General features: G+C 52.1%; 2 protein-coding genes across 2 annotated transcripts in view; both read left to right on the forward strand.

Moving 5' to 3' along the window:
• SULT4A1 (sulfotransferase family 4A member 1) overlaps nucleotides 1-2,547 on the forward strand; it is a 33,179-nt gene extending 30,632 nt beyond the window's left edge. Inside the window, exon 7 of the mRNA XM_046014050.1 lies at nucleotides 948-2,547. Coding sequence (XP_045870006.1) covers nucleotides 948-1,060 — 113 coding nt within the window. The 3' untranslated portion in view covers nucleotides 1,061-2,547. The remainder of the gene's footprint in view (nucleotides 1-947) is intronic.
• Nucleotides 2,548-14,123: 11,576 nt separating this feature from the next.
• Nucleotides 14,124-22,112, forward strand: part of EFCAB6 (EF-hand calcium binding domain 6) — a 226,274-nt gene continuing 218,285 nt past the window's right edge. Inside the window, exons 1-3 of the mRNA XM_046010713.1 lie at nucleotides 14,124-14,193; nucleotides 15,392-15,570; nucleotides 21,191-21,297. Of these exons, the coding sequence (XP_045866669.1) occupies nucleotides 21,227-21,297 (71 nt within the window). The 5' untranslated portion in view covers nucleotides 14,124-14,193; nucleotides 15,392-15,570; nucleotides 21,191-21,226. The remainder of the gene's footprint in view (nucleotides 14,194-15,391; nucleotides 15,571-21,190; nucleotides 21,298-22,112) is intronic.

The raw sequence follows: 22,112 nt of genomic DNA on the forward strand, positions 1-22,112 counted from the left end.
AGCGATAGTCCTCATGGCACCTGGAGCTAGGGGTTCGGAACCCCCACGCCTGCCATCTTCCTGGGCGCTGCTCGTGTCTGAGCAGACCCTCCGAAGGTTCTGTAGTTACCAAGCATAGTGGGTTTGGTGGCCTTCGGCATTTTGAGCTCTCTCTTTCTCCCCTAAGCGTTCATAAACGAGCAGCTAGCCTGTACCTGCTTGATAGTCTGCAGGGTCCGTGCTCCTGCACATCCGCCCAGAAGAGGTCTCTGTTTTGACCGAGCCTCCCTGAGCTGGAGCGGCACAGAGCGGCTGGGCATCGGCCCCGACTTACTTCCGTGGGGCTCGAGTCCGCCAGCCGCACGTCTGGCATCTAGTTGCAAAAGCTCGTTTTTGCACTGCGACTCTTCTGTTCCCTTTAAATTCCTCCCCAAGGTCGCATGGGCAGGCTTCTCGAAATCTTTACCTTTGACTCCGTCCAGAGGCTTCCTACTCACCATAAAAGGTTCTGCCTTTTTGGATGGTTTTTTTCCTCTTTGCAAATTCTCCAGAAGCAGATGCCACCTTGGTGGAGCTGTTGAGTCGTGAGTGAGTAGTGATACCTCGGAGAAGCCAAGTGCACATGGTGCCCCAAGTGGTAGAGCCGTTGCACAGACACCATCCGTCCCCCGGGGCGTGTGCCCAGCTGCTGGGGATGCGCCAGTGGCCGGGGGCCCGAGGCCCTGCTCTCAAGCCTCAGCGGGTCGGGCTCACGCAGCGGGGGAGGGACACCCCAACAGCCAGACTCAGGGAGACGGGCTCCGCTCGTCTGTAGTTCAGGTGGCCTGTCCTACCCTTGTAGGCCAAATTCGGAGGGGTCCAGGAATAGATCTGGAACCTTCCAGGACCTTTTCCAAGGCTCCCTTTGGTTCGGGATCTGGCCTGACAGCAAGTGAGTTCAGCACGTTCTACTCTCGCTTGTGTTTCAGGAAGAGTCGGGCTCTGGAAGGACATCTTCACCGTCTCCATGAACGAGAAGTTTGACTTGGTGTACAAACAGAAGATGGGGAAGTGCGGCCTCGCATTCGACTTCTGTTTGTAATAACAGCCACAGCAGACTTGCATGCCCACAGTACCCAGACCCTCACTAGCTAAAAGTCCCGTACGCACTCATTTGTTCTTGCTGGACGAACTCCGGGAGCGCTGTGAGGCCCGGGGGAGGGGGGGAAGCAGCGGAGACGCTGGAGGAAGAGGGGGCCTTGCTTCTGACCCAGAGCAGCTGTCTCGCCTTGGGGATGTGAAGGCTCTACCTGTCTGATCACAAACGTTACAAAGATTGCGGTTTCGGTGGCCTGTATCATAAGTATAAAGTCTGTAACATATGCAGCTAGAATGTCTACCTTTTACAACCCCACGTGATTTATTGTATTTTATAGAGCTTTTCACTGGAAATTTAAATAAATGTCAGTAAACCAAATACAAGTTCATTTCCAAGGGGACTCAGGAGCGAGCCACACCCGGATGGTAGAAAGATCTCAGGGCTGACTCTTTATTTTTGTAGTTTTGTTCTGTAAGGCACAGACGTTCTGTTCTCACCTGGCTCGGGAGGAAGGTGGAGACACAGGATGAGTTGGGTGTGGGGGTTGGGGGGGACTTGATTCGTTTTGATGAGTTCAGTTCTTTGTAACCTTCCTAAACAAAGCAGAGACTGTCCGGTAGGCACTTGCAGAAAGGTTGTCCCTCTCTGCTGGAGACTCCCAGCGGGTGGCCTCAGAGGCCCAATCCACAGGAACCGTTGGAACATTCCTTGAGGGAACCGGCCCAGGGAGGCTGGCGGATGGGGTCTAACGCGTGACTTGAGAACCTGCCCCAGAGCCTGAGCGTGGGCAGAGCCCGAGTTCCCGTCCCGCTAACTCCCAGTCCCTGCGGGGAGGGGGGGGCTGTTCACGCAGGTGAGCAGGTCCTTGACAGCAGATGCCCCCAACATTTATCATTCGGTCGTTCCGTCTGTACCTGAGGCTCTCGGCCACGGGAGAACCACTTTGCAGGTTTAACGCCCCCTTTCACTCAGACTGGTTGGCCATCTTGCCTTTGTACCTCAGTTTACCTGAGGGAGTGGAGGTGGTGTCTTCACCGCCCCACCCCTTGCTTCCCCGTCTGACCCACATTTGGCGGGAGAAGCATCGAGACTCGGCCAGGTAGCAGCAGGGCCGGCGGCCAGGCTGTCTGTGTGTTGCTGCTGCGGCGGGACTTCGGTCGGCCGGATACACACGTGGTCGGGAAGTGCCCAAGGTGGGGACTGGAGGGTCGCTGCTGTGTGAGGGTCTCTGGGCCATGTCGCTGTCTTGGAAACGGAGCAGACACGTGCCGGTGTCTTGTTTGTGAAGGAGCAGCTTGAACAGGGCAGGTGGTACGCGTCATAGCGTGTGGTGGGCTTGGAGGCACCTTTTCTGTGTATCTGTGACGGAGGCTGCTTTCTGTGAAATTTCTTTTCTATTTTTCTATTTTCAGTACTGTATGGATATTACTGAGCACCACACATGGTAACGTCTGTGCTTGCTTGCATCTTTAATAAAGACACGACCCATGCCTTGTGTTGCGCGTGTGCTGATGGGTGGAGAGGGGCAGCGTTTCGGGCCAGTGCGACTGGGGGCCCCGTTGACGCCAGGTCCTTGGGGCTGACCATGGGGGCCGGGGGCACAGACCCACGTTGGTCTGGCTTTTTCACTCCGATCTGAACATTCCAAGCGGTGTCTCCCCTCGTTTATTTGTCCATTCACCGTTGCTGTTTCTTAGAAGCTGAAGGGAGGGCTGGGGGAAAAGGAGATGGGGGCAGAGGGGGTCCCCCCAAGAGGGTCCCGTGTTTAATGCAGCTCACGGCTGCCTATGTGGGGACCTGCCCGGCTGATTGCACTTGGCCACTTCGAATTCCAGAGCTTGCTTTCCTGATTCCTAGTGGCAGGAAAATCCAGGATTTCATGTTACCTGACAAAGCTTGGGCTTTCAGGAAAGCACGTTTATTTTCAAACAGGCCAGTTCCTTCAGGTCTCGGGTGGAACCCCAGAACTACTATTAGTCTCCACAATTACCCTAGACCCCGAGTTAGTGCATGGAGGGTCCGGTCTGCTGCCTCAGAGGGGCTGCTCCCAGGTCACTTAAAAACCACCTGAAATCAAACAGGAACGGAGGGGGGCACCTGGGTGGCTCAGTGGGTTAAAGCCTCTGCCTTCGGCTCAGGTCATGATCTCAGGGTCCTGGGATCGAGTCCCGCATCGGGCTCTCTGCTCAGCAAGGACCTTGCTTCCCCCTCTCTCTGCCTGCCTGCTTATGATCTCTCTCTGTCAAATAAATAAAATAAAATCTTAAAAAAAAAAACAACACACAGGAAATTGAGGGCCAAGTCTGTGAACTCAGAGGCAGGCGGAGCCATGGGTCCAGCCCTCACTCGGCTAGTGTCCCCAGCCCTGCGCCCTCGCTGTGTCACTTTACTGGACCCATTTTATTCAGGAAACACTTGAGCGCCCATGAGGCCCTGGAGCCGCTGGGGGCGCTGGGGTCCCGCAGGGAGCACAGAAGGCCCCGACCCCCAGGGAGACCAAATCCACCCCCAGGGAGACCAAGTCAGAGGGAGGCTGGCCCCGCCCTGGCTTGGAGCCCTGGGGAGGGGGTTGGGCAGGAGTGGGCGGGGAGGGCAGGGACTGCTGGACACTGGGCCGCGGGAGGGGGCTGGTGTGGCAGGAGCCCCATTTTGGAGGGGTAGCCAGGAGCCGGTCCCCTGAGGGCCTTACTGGGAGTTTGGATTTTGGAGCAAGAGCTAGGAAGCCACAGAAGGGTTTGCTCAAAGGAACGCTACCCAGTTTGCATTTTTGCAAGCCCCCCCGACTGAATGGGTGGCAGGGCCTTTATCCTCGCTATGTGATGAGGAGGAGGGTGGGGGACGGCTGTATTAGATCAGCTCCAGGGGTCCCTCTGACTCAATGGATGGTTCGCAGCATTCGCGGGCAGGGTGTGCCAGACCCGAGCATTACCTAGCATTCCCGCTCACCTGGAGCTCAGACAAGGGGGAGGTAATTGGGGGCGCAGGTGCCATGAAGCTGGCCAGCAGAGCCGGTTTGCAGGATGGGACGATGGGATGGATAGTTGTGTGTAGGCGCAGGTGGGGTTTGAGTCGAGCTACGAGGGGAAGGAGGCTCTGGTCAGACGGAGGAGGTGGGACGGCCAGTTGAAGGGACGACGACCACGGCAGCCCCGAATGGCAGGGTTCTGAGCGTCTTGCTGGGCACCTGCCCTTTTGACTTCACAGACTGACAAGATTGGAGGAAGCGGTGTCATAATTTTCCCAGTGGGGACCGTCCCCGTCTACACCCCCTTCGCAGGAAGGTCTTCGCAACAAGACTGAGGGGTCTTCGGAAACAGAAATCCAGTTCACACATTGGAGCGTCCATGGCCGGCTCCACTGGGCAAACACTGCCCCCCCTCACTGCCCCCAGTGGGGCCAAGCCCCCTCTGCCTGCCGACCTCTGGCCTCTGGCAGCCACAGCTGGGAGCGCCCTCCCTCTGTGTGGCCTCCGCATTGCAGAGACAGACCAGACGTGTGGTCCCTGTCCCAGGGACAGGGGCCAGTGTCCCCAAGTAGGGGACAGTGTTCCCACCGTTTGGAGCCGGTGGCTGCAGTTTGAAATGGGTGGAGGGAGTCCTTGGGTCGTCGGGTGCGGACGGCGGGTCTCGTGCTCCTGTAGAGCTTGCCCCCCGCCCACCTGTGCGACATCATTGCCCTCTCTTGGTTGTAGAATGAGCGTTTTCAGACTGGGAGGGGCACGTTGGCCAGATGGTCCAGACTCACCCACCGAGGACTGTCATCTGATGTCCCTGACAAGCTCACCGCCTCCCGGGACAGGCATTCTGTTGCTGGTGGTGCTCTCCAGCCACGTCCTCTGGCCCCTGCCCCAGCCTGGGACAGCCCTCATCCCTGGCCGCCTTCTCCCCGACACCCAACCCTGCCTTGACCTGGCGAACATCGCCTCTGCTCCGCTGGTGCCCCCCGGCTCTCCTCTCTCGTCCCACCCACCTCCCGGCTCTGCAGCTGTCTCCCCCCGTGGACAGTGACACCCCAAAAGCGGTGCCATCTTTCATTGTTAGAGTGGATTTTGCTTTTTTTTTTTCATGTTTTATTTATTTTAATGTTATTACAATTAGAAGTAAGCATTTTTGTACATTATGTCTCCCTGTGAATATGTGCAAGAATTTTGAGCAGGAATATTATCACGAATAGAATTGGTGAATTGTAGAGTATGCATGACTTGCAACTTTAGTGAAATTTGTCAGGTTGTTCTCCACATTTTTTGCAACAATTTATATTCCCACCACAATACATGAGAACTCCTATTGTTCTACATGCTCACCAACACTTGGTTTAGAATGTAAAATGATATGCATCAATACTTTGTTTTCTAGGGGCACCTGGGTGGCTCAGTAGGTCAAAGCCTTTGGCTCAGGTCATGATCCCAGGGTCCTGGGATCGAGCCCCATGTCGGGCTCTCTGCTCAGCGGGAAGCCCGCCTCCCCCCCCTCTTTCTCTCTCTCTGCCTGCCTCTCCACGTACCCGAGATCTCTGTCTGTCTTTCTGAAAACTGTCTGCCCCGTCCCTTCTGTGCATGGCTCCTGGGTCTACCCTTGGAGGCTGTGTCTTCCCAAACAAGAACCAGGCTCCCGTCCTGTCTCCTCATCCCAACCCACCACTCTGGGCCCCTGCCCCTACAACTACACGCTTCTTGCTTTAGAGCCAACGGTCTGTGTTCCGTTCATCTGTCTTCCCCTCCCCGGCGTACCTTCCTGACAAGTCACTGGCTTCTCAAATGTAGATGTAACTATGGGAGGAACAGTTCTGGTGCCCATCCTTCCTTTCTCCCTCTGTCTCAAAGCCTAGAAACACACGACCCATAAGAACAGCCTACGCCCTTCGCTGGGCACGCCTCCCCCTCTTCCTTCATCTCCTTCCTTGGTGTTAGTGAGCATCTGCTCTGTAATGTACCCGTATGGTCCTGGAGACAAAGATGATCACAGTGACTCTCCCCTTCAAACTGAGCACCCCACCGTTCTGTTCCCTGGGGACTCTGCTCTCATTAAGTACCCAAATACCTACGGAAAGAGCCCAGGCTGGGGAGCGGAGGACCTGGGCCCTAGAGTCCTGGTTTCGTCTTGGTCGGCCATGTGACCCGGGCAAGCCAGCTGCCTTCTCTTAGCCTGGGTCACCATCCCTCCCAAATGGATGTTTTGTAGTAAGCCGTCTCGAAGGTTTCTTCTGCTTGTTCAAGTCTCCAGTTCGTGGCTCCGGGAGCTTTCCTGCAATCCACCACCGAGCACCGCCCGGCCGATGTGAGCATCTCCTCCGCAAGTGAGAAACAAGGAGTGGTGCGGAGGGCTGGCACCAGAGAGACCAAAGCAAGGAGAGCAGGGAGACTGCGTAACGTAAGCAGCAGACCCTGGGCTGGGTCTGGAAACAGGTGGGAGTGGGCAGGGGCCCGAGAGAGGCACGCTAGTGGGAAGAAATAAGAAGCACCAAAACGAGTTGGGCACCCGGGTCGGATTCCGGCTCCGCCAATATCGGTGGGACCACGAGGGAAGCCCCTTTTTGTCTCATAATGGGGAGGTCCTAGCCTGGGGGTCTTGACATCCCGCCCGGCACGAACATTCTGTGACTCTTAAGTGGTCCCACTGCCTGTTGACTCCACGCACGAGGAGCCGATGGATGGGGAGACCATGAACTTGCAGCCGGTGATGGAGTCTACCAGCGAGGGCAAAGACATTCGGTCTCCGATGTACCTGCCACACAGCTTGGGCCTGCAACCGGCATCTCCGAGGCGTGCTGAGCCCTTGCCAGATCTACGCATCAGATGACAACTTGATTCTCACACTTGGATCCCTGTGAGCTAGCTGGCATCGGATGTCTAAGCCGCAGTCCCTAAATCTGTCCCTCACCATTGACGGAGGGAATCTGTGCTCTATTAAAAGCATTCTTCAAACACCAGAGAATGCTAAATGTGTTTAAAATATAAAAATCAACCAGAAAATGCATTTTATTCTCCTTAAAGTTGTAATCTTTGCATATCTCCATGGTTTTGAGCGCCAGCTGGGAACAGAACTCCTAAAATACCCGAGCAAGGCCATCCCTGCAGAAGGAAGGACTCTCAACAGAGCCAACAAGACTCTGTTCTCTGATTTATGCATCCCCACGAAACTTCTAAGTGGATTGGTTAAAATCTCGCTTTCCCGCTAGTGCTCCTGTCTCTCAGTTCTCCCCTTTATACTCCGTGGTACACGTGATTTCCAGAAAAAAATCTCAAATACAGTTGGTAGGTAGGAACTCCTCTCCCTCTGCTCAAGGACCACTGGCCACGTGGACCTCTGTGACCGCTTAGGCTGTTCCCTCTCCCTGGATTGCCATTCCTCGGTGTGGATGATGCCCACAGAGGCTTTGAGGTCGGTATGGGCGTGGCTGTAATTCAAGAACCCCGACGGCCCCCTCCCACTCCCCCCACTGCGGAGGGGTCGGAGCCGCCACAGTGCTGCGCGTAACATACCGCAGACCCAGTGACTGTCTCCCCTTGAGGTGAGGCCGTGGCCCTTCCTTGGCGGGAAGGAGTCAGCTCCTGAGAGGTGGTGAAGTCAGCGGTGGCCGCTGAGGCCTTGATGGCCGGGCTGTGCCCACTGTCTGCCGAATTCAGCCGCACCTGGTCGCATCTACACTCACATCGCGTGTTACTTGCCACGCGGGCCCTCTCTGGCTGGGCCGTGCTGCTCACTGCTTGGAGGCCCTGACCTGCACTCCTAATGTGCTCTTTCCCAGCCCCTGATGGACCATTTTGGCCTGTTGGAAAGCCTTCCCTGCTATTTCTAAGCGCTGTCCATTGAAGTCCACCACCTGCCCCAAGTGCCCCTACATTTCACCCCGTAGGAGGCCGTTGTGAGTCCATCTTTGCTCAGTGACGCTGCCGTCCTGTGGGAATCAGGGCTTCCCTGTTTAGCAGAGACAGAAGGAGGGCTGTTGTTTAGAGCAGCCAACTGGCTTTTGGTGGCCGGGGGGGCTACGGGGGGGGGTGTCTCTGCCACACCTGCCCCCCCACCCCGCCCCAGGAGAAGGCCAGAAGCATCCTCAGCCTGGAGAATGGGGGACGGATGGGTCTCACACCCACCATGAGACGCGATGTGGCCCCCAGCACCTCCCTCCTCAGAATGGAACGTGCCAGGCGTTCGAACCTTCAACTCTGAAATAGTAGTAATCCCCTGGAATGGTATATCAGCTTACGCTTGTGAAGAAAACATGTTGTCACTTTTCAAGTTTCCTTTCCAAGGTCTTCGCTCTCAGCCCCAAGAAGACGCAAGACAGTGCTCATTTGTCACTTTGTCACCACACGGTGCTTAGCCCAGTGCTCCCTTCCTCTCGGGTAATCAATAAACGCTTGTTACCTAACTAAAGGCAAATTAAATGCTAAATAGGACTAATTACAAGCTGTTGCAAGATCCTGGCTCTTAGCGAAGAGAATTGCTTGTGATTGTCGGGGGTTTGCCCAGGTGCATGGAACAAGAAATTCTTTTTTAACTGCTTCTTTATTCCGGAGGGTGGGCCATTCTTCCAAGACTGTTGTCCTCTCCTGTTCAGAGGGCAGGATTTCATTAAGATTCGGAATGTCGGTCTTCCACACTGTGGAATCCCGTTCAGGAGGGAGCTAAGTGGATTTTGATTCCCGGTTCCATGAGAGGAGACGACCAGTCACCATTGCAGGGAACGAAGAGCTCACGAGTGCATTAGCACACCAGAGGGGAGTGAAAACACGCAGAGGTGCCCATAGTCCCTGTCCACGCGCCACCCTCAGAGAGCTGCAGAAATAACCCCGTTTGCAAATAATAATTAATGATTTGTAGTGACGGTGTTTAAAATGTGCAATTTAGCTTCTGGCTGATTGTACTAAAATGAGCAGCTGCGTCAGCTGTCAAAAGGTAAGATATCAGAGAGAAAGCATCTAATTTAGTAAAGAACAAAATAACCACAGTAGCTTTTCCAGAGGAGCTACTTATACCTCATTTGCTTTTATTTAATTTTTTTTTTCCTTCAAAGGACAGCTCAGCAGACTCCGGTCTTCATTTTATGAGGCCATCAAAAGGACAGCAGTCGGAGGAATCTTTTGTAGCGGCTTTCCTAGAGACATTCTCTGCTCTCATTTAGACGAATCATGTATCTATTGTCACGTGTCTGCTCTTTCTTCCTTCTTTATTAATAGACGAGGTGGAAAACAGTACTTAACTTTCTAGGGGTTAATCAGTTCCTGCTGTGTATTTCTCCCCATGAACGCACAACTGCCATTTATAACATCATTATTGATCACTGTGAAATAATTTCAGGCTTGATCTTAGTGCCCAGTCCCCTAGGTATCCATAATTGCGGTGAGTACTCAGAACCTGGAGGGAGGGACCGAGGATTATTGCCGCACGGCTCTCCACAATCCCGAGTTTCCTCTTGATTGCTGGGGGGATGAGCTCTTTGCTGGCTGTCGTTAAGGGTGGAAATATTTTCTCCAACTTCCCGTGGCTTGCTTCTCTAGATTATCACGAAAGGTTTTGAGCAGCAGATTCTTGCATGGGAGTAAGTAGTAGAGGCTGTAGCCGTTCCTTGGGCAGGGAGTGTGAGAGATTTAAAGGACGCTGAATGGTATTTTGGACAAGGTAATGGGTTCAGCCTTGTTGGAAGTAGATCTGCTATAGGAATCTAAGGATCTGCTGTAGGAATCGTCAGTGTTCTTTGGAAGGTCTGATCAAGGAAGACGGTGGTGGCCTCCTACACACTCGTTGGGGCCACTGTTACATTGCAGAGCTCCGGTCTGTGTGAACCAAGATCAAACTGAATCTAACGGACTTTATGGGCTTATCAGGACAAGCAACAAGTGAGATGAATCAAGATCTTGTATAAACAATAAAAAACACCCAAGTTAACTCTTTACATGGAATGGAAAATATCCAGAAGCAGGGAAAACACTTTCGAGTGAAGATACTCTTAAAAAAAGAACAAGAAAGAATTACCTGACAAAACATCATGTCATATTGATCTAATCAGTCATTTAAGTACATGAAAAAAAAATCATCCTTGCGTTCAAGGAGATAAACAAGGATTTTGAGTTTCCCAATTGTTGGCGATGTTGCCCTAATTGTATGCTTCATCTACTGAGTTCAGAACAGTTTGAAGACATTTATTAAGTCCCTACTAAATACTGTGTTTGCTCACACAGCAACTATCAGGATTTTTCACCTATAATTTTCCCTCAGGAAAGAGTTCCCCCAAACTAGAAGCCTTACAAAGGCTCTCATGTAGCAGCTTATGTCATTTACTTGATTTTGAACAATGCATTGCCCGCACTATGCTGGTTTTGAGCAAGCAGACACCTGAGGGAATTGGAGAGAGAGAGAGAGAGAAAAAGGAAATTTAACACAGGTTTAGTAAATTCCTAGGCTATGTCATTGCATTTTTTGGTGTCGGGTGCATTAGATGTATTTTAAATAGGCCTTCTAAAGTGTACTTTAAAAAACAAGAGCAAGGTAATCCTGGAGATTACAAAGAGTCCCAGAATGTATTTTTAAAAACAATCATCCTCCTGCTATGTGGATAGGAACTTGTGGCTCACAGTTAACAGGAGATGAAAAAATGGGGCAGAGCTGTATCTGAAGAGATACTGACTGAGGACTTTCCAAACCTGATGAAAGACACTAAGATACACATTCTAGATTTGGCCCAGAACTCAAGCAGTACAAAGACAAAGACAAATACACCTAGGTATATCTTGACTTCTGGAGAAAAGTCTTTCCAAAGAGTAACAATAACAGACAGAAGACATTGCAGCAGAAATGATGGAAACCAGAACATAACCAAATGGCGTCTTTAAGACACTAAACAAAAATAGTTGCAAACCTAGAGATCTATACTCAGGAAAATGATCCTTCGAAAGCAAAGGCGAATAAACACATTTTTCAGATTAAAAAAAACTGAATTAATTCATTGCCAGCAGAGCCACACTAATGGGATTTTTCATGTCATTTCTGTTGGAAACTGAAAGCACAAATAGCAACAACACAAAAATCAGTAGAAAAATGGAAAACCTCAGTACGGTTAACGGACTCGTCCACATTTTCTCCTCAGAAGGCAGGGTAGTGTGGTTGAGGCTGGAGAGATTGAATGAATGAGGTCACAGTGTTCATATTCTGGTACTGGAACCAAGAGGACTTGCTGAGAGACTAGATGTGGGGGATGACGCGATGATCATAATCACTAACAAGGTTTCCTGGTTTGAGTGGTGCCATTTATTGGCAGAGTGGCCGAGGTTGGAAGATCAAACACTGTGTGAGTCACTGACACCCAAAGAGTTTCTCATACACACCATGGAGAGGGGTTAAGGCTGGTGATAAGTGTAAGAGTGCCACCTGTCAGAACCAGAGGCACCCTGAGGTCTGAAGGTCACACGGAGGGGGCGATCAGCAGTTCGGCCTAACAACGGAGTAGCGGGTGATTCAGGGTGAAACCTAGGGTTGCATAGCTTCAGAGGAACGATGAGAGCGTGTTTCAGGTGGAAGGACGATAGGTCAGCTGGGCTAAATGCTACTAAGAGGCCAAGTGAGGCAAAGTCAGGTACAGATGACATATTCATGAAAACTGACCAGGCACCAGGGGATAATGGGCTCTGCATCTGGTAAGACCAATCCAGAGTGAATGGTAACCGAGACAGCAAGTAGACGTCTCTAGAGAAGTAGGGTAAAGGGGAGCAGAGAAATGGGGTGGAAACTAGAGGAGAATCGTTTTTTTCTTTTTTTTTAAGTAGGTAGGCTACTGAGATCAAGAATCAGACGTGTAAGCAACTGAGCCACCCAGGTGACTATCCCCGCTCTTTTTTAAAGATGTGAGATACCAGAGCATATTTTATGAGGGAAAGAGGGCAGGGGAGAAAGAAAGGGAGAAACAGAATGAGACTGTTGGCCCTAATGGGAAAGAGGCAATGACCTAAGCCCTTCTGATCTCAGCACCAAACTTTTTGGCCTTAGGATCTATCTGCATGCTTGAAAAACACAGAGGATCCCAAAGAGCTTTTGTTTTTGTGAGTTCTATCAATATTTACCACATCAGAAAGCAAAAGAGATAAAAATTTTAAGTATTTGTTTACTAATTCATTTAAAATACGAATCAGGGGGGCGCCTGGGTGGCTCAGTGGGTTAAAGCCTCTGCCTTCCGCTCGGGTCATGATCCCGGGGTCCTGGGATCGAGCCCCGCATCAGGCTCTCTGCTCCGCAGGGAGCCTGCTTCCTCCTCTCTCTCTGCCTGCCTCTCTGCCTAGTTGTGATTTCTCTCTGTCAAATAAATAAAATATTAAAAAAAAAAAATACGAATCAGGGATGCCTGGGTGGCTCAGTGGGTTAAGTCTCTGCCTTCAGCTCGGGTCATGATCCCAGGGTCCTGGGATCGAGCCCCACATCCGGCTCTCTGCTCAGTGGGGAGCCTGTTTCCTCTCTCTCTCTGCCTGCCTCTCTGCCTACTTGTGATCTCTGTCAAATAAATTAAAAAATAAAAATAAAATACGAATCAACCCATAACATATTAACATTTTTATGAAAAATTATAGCTTTCCAAAACATTTCCTGAAAAGAGAGGCAGTTTTATACTTTTGGGAATCTCTTTACAACGTCCGCCGTTTTAGAAGATAGCCGGATTCTTCGATCTTCGTTTGCATTCGATTTGTTGCAATGACACGCATCATGTAGTTTCCGGAAAACCCTATTGCACACTCATGAGAAAATCAGAGTGAAAAGGCAAGTCACATCTCCCTCTGACTATGAAAATGGTTTTGACAATTACGGACTCTCTGAAAGGGTCTCAGGATCCCCAGGGGTTCCCAGGACACACTTTGAGCATTGGCTGCCCCAGGCAATTAAGTCCCAGAGATGGCCAGAGGGGGTGGGATTTAGGACACAAGTGGGTGGGCTGGCGTCCTTCAGACGCAGAAGAGACGCTTTGAGGCGAGGCTGGGCGCCCAGGGTGCAGGTCAAGCAGCGCGAAGGTACTCTGTACCCCTCGGTGAGGGGGAAGACCAGCTTCCACCGCTGCGCAGTTAGGTGGTGGCCCAGCGGGACCGCAGATCATCCGCTTCTCCGCTGTCCGAAACCCGCAGAGGATTCCTTAGCAAGGAGGGCCACGACTAGCTTGCCTGGGTGCTAACTCTGGTTCCGCCATCGAGTAGCTGCGTGTCCTGGGACAGAAGACCCTCTGTGGGCCTCGGCTTCCCATCTGTAAAATGGGAACGTCCATGGAGCGCGGTTAACTGGAGGTTGAGGGCGCAGCGCGGCGGGAGGCGGGGGGAGGGGGGAGGGGGGAGGGGGAGGGGACAAGCTGGCCCCGCCTCCCGGAGGCTCTCGGCCTCCTGGGGGCCCGCAGGGCACAGCCAGGCACTCGCACTGTCGCAAAGGCCACCGGCGCGGCGAGCGCTTCCCTTAAGAAGGCCGCAGCACGCACTCCGCGCTGCACCCACTTTCTTCCCTTCATCCGGACCCCAGGCCCCGCGCCCCTATGCTTGGCTTTTTTTTTTTAAGATTTTATTCATTTATTTGACGGAGAGAGAGATCACAAGCAGGCAGGCAAAGAGGCAGGCAGAGAGAGAGGAGGAAGCAGGCTCCCTGTGGAGCAGAGAGCCTGATGCGGGGCTCGATCCCAGGACCCTGAGATCATGACCTGAGCCGAAGGCAGCGGCTTAATCCACTGAGCCACCCAGGCGCCCCCCTATGCTTGGCTTTTACAGGCCAGGCTGTCGGCTTCTCACAGGCCACGCGCTTCGATGCGGTTCCAAGGGACCAATCCGACCGGCCCCTGGCTCGAAGGCCACGTCACAGAAACCCACTGCCATGACGCCCTCGCCAGGGTACTCCGCCGGTTCCCGCGCCCTGGGCGCAGGCTTCCCGCGGAAGTTCCTCCCGCGGGGGCGGAGCACCGGTCCAACCTGGTCACGCCTCTCACTTAGCGATTTGGCCAATCGGGGCCTCGCTTCTTGCCGGGTTCTCAGACCCCTCCTCCAATCAGCGCGTGTCGTCGTTGCTCGGGCAACAGCGTCCTAGAGGCGGCGAGTGGGCTGGGCTTCTGTGGACGCGCGGCCTTGGGTCCGCGCGCTCTGCGGTGGCTCCGCGCGGTGGAGAAGCCACAAGGGGGCTCGGGTAAGGCGGCGCGGCCGCGGAGTCCCGACCCGCACGCTAACCGAGGGCAAGAGGAGGGTCGGGGCGGGCGGCTCTGAGGGTCCCACAGCCCGGGGGGGGGGGGAAGGCTGCTGCTCACCGCTCACCCAGGCACGCGGAGCCTCCTGCCCTCAAACGCGCCATTGGGCTGGTGACTCGCTCACCGGGTCCGCACGTGTGTCAGCCGGCGTCGCAGGCTCTGGCGCTACTGCGGTCCGCGGTGCGGCCCCCGTCCCGTGGGCTGACGTCATATTTGGGGACGGCAGACCACGACGTGGAAGGTGACGACCTCTTCCTCCCTGCCTCTGCGGAGGTCACACGGGAAATCTGTGGCAATGCCTTCGCTCACTCCAGTTTCCAGACCGTTCCGTGCCCCTCGTTTCACGGGTCCCCACAGCCACCTCGAGGATCATTGCCTCCCGCTTGCAGACGGGGAGCTGAACCCTACGGCGTGAAGGGGATTGTCCAGACTCACCCAGCCAGGGAGCTGCAGAGCCGGAGTTCAAGCCCGGCATTTGTGTCCCCTGCTAAGAATCGCTGGCCTTTCTAGAACATTCTGTGCCCTCAGACCCCACACAGTTATCCTTGCCTCCCTCAGAAAGTTTGTCTGGAAAGCGCTGTGTGAAACGTCCTGTTGTGCAGAGCATACGTTCGATCTCGGGCTAAGGCACTCCGGCCTTCCCTCCTGGTCCTCCAGGTCCTTCTTTCCTTCCCTCCTGAAAATCCTTGCCTCTCAGACCGGCTTGTCCCTGTTAAAAGGACTCTTACTCGAAAAGAGCGATTTAATAACGTTTCTTGAGTCCTGTGTGCCCCTCAGTGGGTGGACTTTCAGAAAAGCTGTGAATGAACTTGGCTCACACACCGTCGTCCCTCCAACTCTGTGCTTTATCCCTCACCCTCAATTCCATGAACATTTACTGGCTAAGTGAGGGGGAGTCATTCAGAAGTGGAACAGGCTTGGCCCCTTGGATTATCTGGGAACATTTCCCTCCCACTGAAGCCTGTTGCAAGCTTCTTGAGGGTACATGGGATTTTTTTTTGTGATTTGTGCTTTCCCTTTCCCTCCGACTTCCGTATGGTGCTTGGCTCAAGGGAGGTGCTTGCAGAAACTTGTCAAGAAGCGCTTACTTGAGACTTTCAATTTGCTCTCCAACTTTGGCCTTTTCCTGCCCTTTTGCAGGCACCCCCATGCCCGGAGATCTGTCCAGCGCCCACGCTGTGACTCCTGCAGCTGACGGGCACATGGACACAGAACCAGCTCCAGGACGATGTTCAGTGGGCTGGTGCCCGCCCGGTGCAGGAAGCCCCTCGGAGGCCACTGGCTGTTGACAAGACGGTTGCTGTGATACATCTCCGCAGGTGTGTATTGAGGTTGTATCGAATGCCGGAGGTCGGCAGTTGGTGAGCGCCCCCGAAGGTCTTCCTGGATGGCTCCTTCGCCTGCCAGGATGGTCCAATGTGCTGTACGATGTGCGTGAGAAAGTACGAGACAGGCAAGATGCTAACGCTGCCTCCCTTCCCTCCAATACCGCGAGTGAGCTGACCTTTTTGCGAACTATATTTAGATATAGGCTTGCACCATCATGGAGATGGGATTCTTGTAACTCTTAAATATTAATACACCTTCAACGAAATGCTACACCATTTGGAAGAGGAGCTTCACAGGAAAGAGACGTGTTTGAGAAAAGCCTGTGAACAGAGAGAGCCCATGAATATGTTCTGCCTCCAGCACTGAAGAGCTTCGGTTTCTTCCTCTTTGCCTCTTGGTTTTGACCTTTTACTGTCTCTTTCTTGGTTGACGTTGTTTTGGGTGCTCTGGTTGTTTTTCTTCTCTATACCTATTTATCTGTAGTCTTATGACTTCTGCTTCTGCTTCTGCTTCTAGCCCTACGGTGACCACTGCGACTCCCGGCTAGTACTTACCGAGCACTTACTGTGTTCCAGGCACAGCCCAGGGCCTCGCATCCTTTTTTAAGTTTAGTCCTCACCACCTGCTTCCAAAAAGAAACAGTTCCCCACTTTGTAGTTGAAGCAGAAGGGACTCAGGGAACTTAAGGGCCTTCCAATCTGAGAAATAGTAGAGTGTGCCTTGTACCCCAGGATTGCCTGATGGCAGGACCTCTGTGTTCTTGACTCGTGCTCCTCGAGTCCCCTGAGGCTTGGAGATGACTCCTAAGAATAGGTATAATATGGTAAAATAAGCACATGTTCGCCAGGATCATGGAGACTACAAGTAGAACAGGAGACTAACATCACGGGGGCGGGGGGAGTATTCAGATTGTCCGTAATGCTTAACACAGTTGAGGTGCAGACTTAGTTGTGAGCTTCTTGTTAACTCAAGAAAAAAGAAAATGGCGTTGGTGGGGGGGGATTGAATTTATTTTGTTCAGGCAAATAAAACATTTTTAAAAAAGATTTTCTTTATTTATTTGAGAGAGCGCGAGAGCAAGCGAGGGGACGGAGAGGGACAAGCAGACTCTGCGGTGAGCACAGAGCCCAGTGTGAGGCTTGATCTCACGACCCTGAGATCATGACCTGAGCCTAAATCAAGAGGCAGACACTTAACTGAGTGAACCACGCAGGCATCCCCGGCATATAAAGCATTTTAATTCATCTGGAAAACTAAAGCTTTTGTAACATGTAGGTCTTTATCACAAAGCCTGGCAGGTCTCGATTACTACCAAGGGCTGAGGTGTAGGCTCAGGCTTCTCACCGGTTAGGGAGAGAATGCGGACTACTGAAAGGACTCTGGATGGTAACCGTTTTCAGTAACACCTTCTCAGTTTTATCCCCCCCCACCCCCCCGCCGGGACCAGTAAATGCTGGTGTCCTGTGCCCTGGGTCCGTTCCAGTCATTTGTTTGCTCATTTACTCAACAGTTATTCACTGAGCACCTGCCGTGTGCCACCGCAGTGACGGGCATGTCACTGTCCTGATACTTTTCTTGCCTCCGCCCTGTCACTTTCTATGGCCGGGTTTTTTTCTGGACTGACTTTGGTTTTGCCCTCCCTTGTGGTTTTTATAAAACCCTGAGAGACTGCTCCCCCCTTACACCGTCACTGCCCACCTTCTTCTGCGCCTCTTGTTGTGTGTTCTGTACCTTCCCAGGACCTAGAAATTGATGGCAGTTACCAAATCGTGAGTATGACCCGCTCTGTGTCCGCTGCTTTGGGTAGGTTATCCATGACCCTCCCGCAGCATGGACAGCGTGGCGCTGAACCGTTTTTGGTTCCCTAGCCCTTTGAGAAGCTGGGGAAAGCAATATGTCCTCTCTCTAGAAAGATCATTTCACAACACCTTTGCATTTAATCTCAGAGGGTTTGAAGGTCTGCGAAAGCACACACGTGGACCGTGTCCCTAGATTCCAGGTTAAGAATACCTCCTTCAAAGAGAGACGTTGTTTCCATGTTGAAGATAAGGAAACCAGGTCAGGAAGAGGTTAATTAACTTGTGAGCTGGACGGTAGATGGTGGAACCAATTAGACCCTAAGTCTTCTTGACTCTAGACTCTCTGTTTTTTCCCATTGTCCAAAAGTGTAGATGCTCCATAAATGACTGACGGGGTTTATGGAAGGCTAAAAAGAGAATTTTCTGGGGTATGTGTCCCAAAATATGATAAAACATCCGTATGATACCAGATTAGACAAGGAGAAAGATTTTTCTCAAGTATTTGGATTTAACTGCCAAAATCTTTTTGTTGCTTGCAACTTTTTCCAAGTGACAATCTCTCCCCCCGCCCCCTCCCCATGATACCAGTTCCAACAATTTTTGCTTCTGATGCCATTTCTGTTTGGCTGCACACATTTCTTACTCTCGTGTTGAATTATGTTTTCTCTGCATGCCAAGGCAGATGGGTGGTGCTTTTGTTATGATTCTGTTATAAATAGCATCTGTTAAAAACTGGACATTAATACTTCTCTGGCAAATAAACAAATGTAGCAGGGAAATAGCCCTCTAATTTTGGTTGCCTGTGGCTAAGAAGTGTATGAGATGGGTCTGTGACTTGGTGCTTTTGGAGGGGGGGGCATTGGTTTTATGAGCCTTCTTCATTTCTACCTCACCAAGTTCTGAAGTAATTTTTTGGTTAAGGTTCTATTTTGAGGTAATCTCTACACCCAACGTGGGGCTCGAACCCACAACCCGAGATCAAGAGGCACACGCTCCACCCCCAGAGCCGGCCAGACGCCTCTGAAGTCATTGATGAATGTCTCAGAGTTCTTTTTTATTTGGAGAGCCTAAACTGTGGGTGGCGTGAAGCCGGAGATGACCTACACGTCAGAGTGCTGTGTTCATGCCCAGGGCACGACTTAGCTTCTGGAATCAAGGGTAAGATTAGCCCGGCCTTCTTGCCTTCACCGTACTAGGTGTTGTCTGCTGTGGTCCATCGAGAACAAAGCTCAGTGTGTTGAGTGTGAAGCGGTGAGACCAGCCCACTCCTCCACTGGAGGGGCTCACCAACCAGCAGGGGCCACAGATAAATGGCCAACAGAAAATTCTGGAAGCAGAGAATCAGAGCGCACAGAGTAGCAGGGCTACCAAAGGAATGGAATTACAATACCTTAGACCTTTTTGTCCTTTTCTTTGTTAAGTAAAACACCCGGCAAAAAAAACCCATGAGACCAGATTCTCTGTAAAAGCTCTCGAAGGGTGAGCTGCACTGTGCAGGCAGGAGGGGTGAAAGGAAATCATGGCAAAAGCATGCACCTGAGCTCAGGTGGGGAAAGGACACGGCCTCTGCCGAGGGCTGTGTGAAAATACAGGCTGCATGGAGCGCTGGGACCTGGCCGTCACTTAGGGCCAGGTCACTCATGTTGGGAATGAAGGATCTTTTCCCCCACAATTAGGGGTTTGACTTCAGTCTGGATGCTCTGGAGAAGTCTTGCATTTTTTTTTTTCTCTTTTAAGCTTAAATAATTTTCAACTCATAAAAATGTTGCAGAATCAGTGCAGAAAGTTCCTCTGTGCCCCCAGTCTTCCCCCTACACCCTCCCCCCCCCCCCCCGGATCACATCATACAGAATAACCATAGCACAACGATGGGCATTAGGACAGTACTAGGGACTAAACCACAGACTGGATTCAGGTCTCACTCGTTGGACATGCGCTCATTTTCTTCTCGGCACATCGTTCTGGGAGATTCTAACACATGTATAGTTCCGCATGGCATGTTTTAAAGCCAGGGAATAACACAACTATATGTGCGTGAGAAAGATAGATCATGGCAATGGGGAGGATGGGTTAGAGGGAGAAGGGGGGACCTGGAAGACATGTGCAGGGCTATGCCTGTAACCCACATGAGTGACGGCGAATGCAGCCGTGATGTTAGTGGTGGGGAGGGGCAGGGAATAATAGATCGAAGAGTGTTTTACAAGTAAATCGACAGCTCTTGCCAGCTGCTCAGAAAGAGAGCTGGAGGCCAGAGTCAAAGGCAGAGATTTCTGCCTTGACTTACCAAGGTTCAGGAGCAGAAGCAATTTCATTCGTTCACTCAGTGAGTTTAAGCACCCTTGACCGCTAGTTCCTGGCCTAGGATCCGGAGATATACAGATGATGTGAATTAACTTGGCCCTCGCTTTACGGCCCTCTTTACAGAGACAGGCATTAGCTGAATACTCATGCGGATAGGTAAGTCATTACAAACTGGGCTGAGGGCTCTGAAGGAGAGCAGAGGTCATTGTGGACGTGTGGAATGGGGACACGGTCTAGTGCGGGGGCACCGAAGAAGGCTCCCTGAGGAAGTGTCTTTTGTCCTGACATCTGCAGCATTGGTTTTGGGCGGCAGCAGCAGCATCCCCTTGGAACTTTCCAGTGAGGCAAGTTCTCAGGCCCCCGCCATCCCCATGATCTAGATCTAGGATTGGGATCTGGAGCTGGAGCCCAGCGATCTGTTCCTAACAAGCACTCTGGTGGTTCTGATGAGAACCAGTGATCTTTGCAAGGAGGAGTGCGTTAGGCAGACCCGAGAGAAGGATGATTGGTCTGGGGGCAGGGTGTTGGGGGGTGGCTACCGCACTCAAAAACAAAGCTTCCGGGGCGCCTGGGTGGCTCAGTGGGTTAGAGCCACTGCCTTCAGCTCAGGTCATGATCCCAGGGCCCTGGGATCGAGCCCCGCGTCGGGCTCTCTGCTCATCGGAGAGCCTGCTTCCTCCTCTCTCTCTGCCTGCCTCTCTGCCTACTTGTAATCTCTGTCTGTCAAATAAATAAATAAAATCTTAAAACAAACAAACAAACAAAAAAAAAACAAAACAAAGCTTCCATGTAGGAAGGCCACATCAGAGGACGGCCAAGGGTCACTGTGGCTGAGGCTCAGGGAACTGGGGGAGGAAGGCAGCAGGAGAAGCAGGCACGGTGTCCTGCATAGGCTCACGATAATGATTAATGACTTTGGTTTTAATTCTCAGGGCGATAGGAAGCAGTTAGAGTTTTTAATGAGGACAGCAGTATTTTAAAGTAATTATTCTGGCTGATGTGAGGAAACTAGAGGGGGACCACGGTGGGGTTACGTATGTGATTGTGTGTGTGTGTGTGTGTGTGTGTGTGTGTGTGTGATCTAGATCACTCCCCTGGGAAACCTACAATTTAGTATGAATTCACGTAGAGGACCTGCCTGAGGTTTTGTTTAAAGATTTTATTTATTTGACAGAGAGAGCACTCACGGGGGGAGCAGCAGAGGGAGAGGGAGAAGCAGGGGGAACAGAGAGAGAGAGGGAGAACCACCTTCTCTATCCTCCCTGCTCAGCAGGGAGCCTGATGCGGGGCTCCATCCCAGGACCCTGAGATCCTGACCTGAGCCGAAGGCAGCCGCTTCACGGAGCCACCCGGGCGCCCCTGCCTCAGGCGTTTGACACAATTCTCCAGGAGCTTGCAAAATCCGTTGATTATTCTGCAGACCCGCGGGCTCCATTCTTGCAGCCTGCTAAGGTAAATAAGAAAATCTGCCTGCCAATCTGTGCTCGCTCATTGCTCTCTTATTTTTCAGAATCCACAAATTCAGAAGCAGTTAATTTTGAAGGAAATGAAACGAAGTAGCACCAAAACGCATGAAGCCACAGTCAACAGCACGAAATCCTGCAGCACCAAGGCCAGGTGAGCCGCCGAAGGGAGTGTACGATGTCCACTGGTGGGGCCGAAGGGGGGCGAGCGCGCCCTTACAGGGCTGTGTGTACCACCTCCCTGGAGAGAAAGTGCTTCACAGGCTGATCATGATCCTGGGATTGCTCCCGTCTGGTTTGTGTCATTCATGCAGAAGGTGCATACTAAATGCTGATTTGGGGGCCAAAATGGTCTAGGAACTTACATATTTATCGTTGCCACAAGCATCAGCGTATACATCGTAAAGCTGAATGTCCTTAATTCGGGGCTCAACGTGATGACAGATACTCAACAAGTCTGGGGACATGGGAAAACCAGGGAGCCCGCTTTCCTGCCAGGGGCCCGCAAGCCCGGCTTGTCCGTGGCCGCATATGCTCCGTTCCCCCGATAGGTGGCAGCAGCGTCAAAACGTTCGCTGAATTCCGGAGGGGAAAGCATCGCGACTTTCCCTTGCCAGCATCCCAGGACTTGCTGGGCGTCTACACTATAAATAGGATGTGTTAAACGCTCCTTGTCTGCTCACAGGAGCTGGAGGAGAGCGCGTAATGGTTTCCAGCTCGTACATTTTAAAAGGCTGCCAGGGAAACAGTTTCTGAGCTGGGAACAGCTGTCTGACAGCCGACGTGCGGTCAGGCCTTCTGAGGCAACTTAGTTGTTGCCCGTTGCCGGACCTGCCACCGTGTTAGGCGTGGCGGTGAGTCTGAGAATGGTCATTAGGTAAGAGCGAATTTCTGCGACGCTTCCTGACATTAGGTGTTTGTGTCCGGGCTTGAGAAAGCACGTTACGAACAAAATGGTGTAAGCTTTTC

The sequence above is a fragment of the Meles meles genome, chromosome 7, assembly GCF_922984935.1.
Source record: "Meles meles chromosome 7, mMelMel3.1 paternal haplotype, whole genome shotgun sequence".
NCBI classification, from domain to species: domain Eukaryota; kingdom Metazoa; phylum Chordata; class Mammalia; order Carnivora; family Mustelidae; genus Meles; species Meles meles.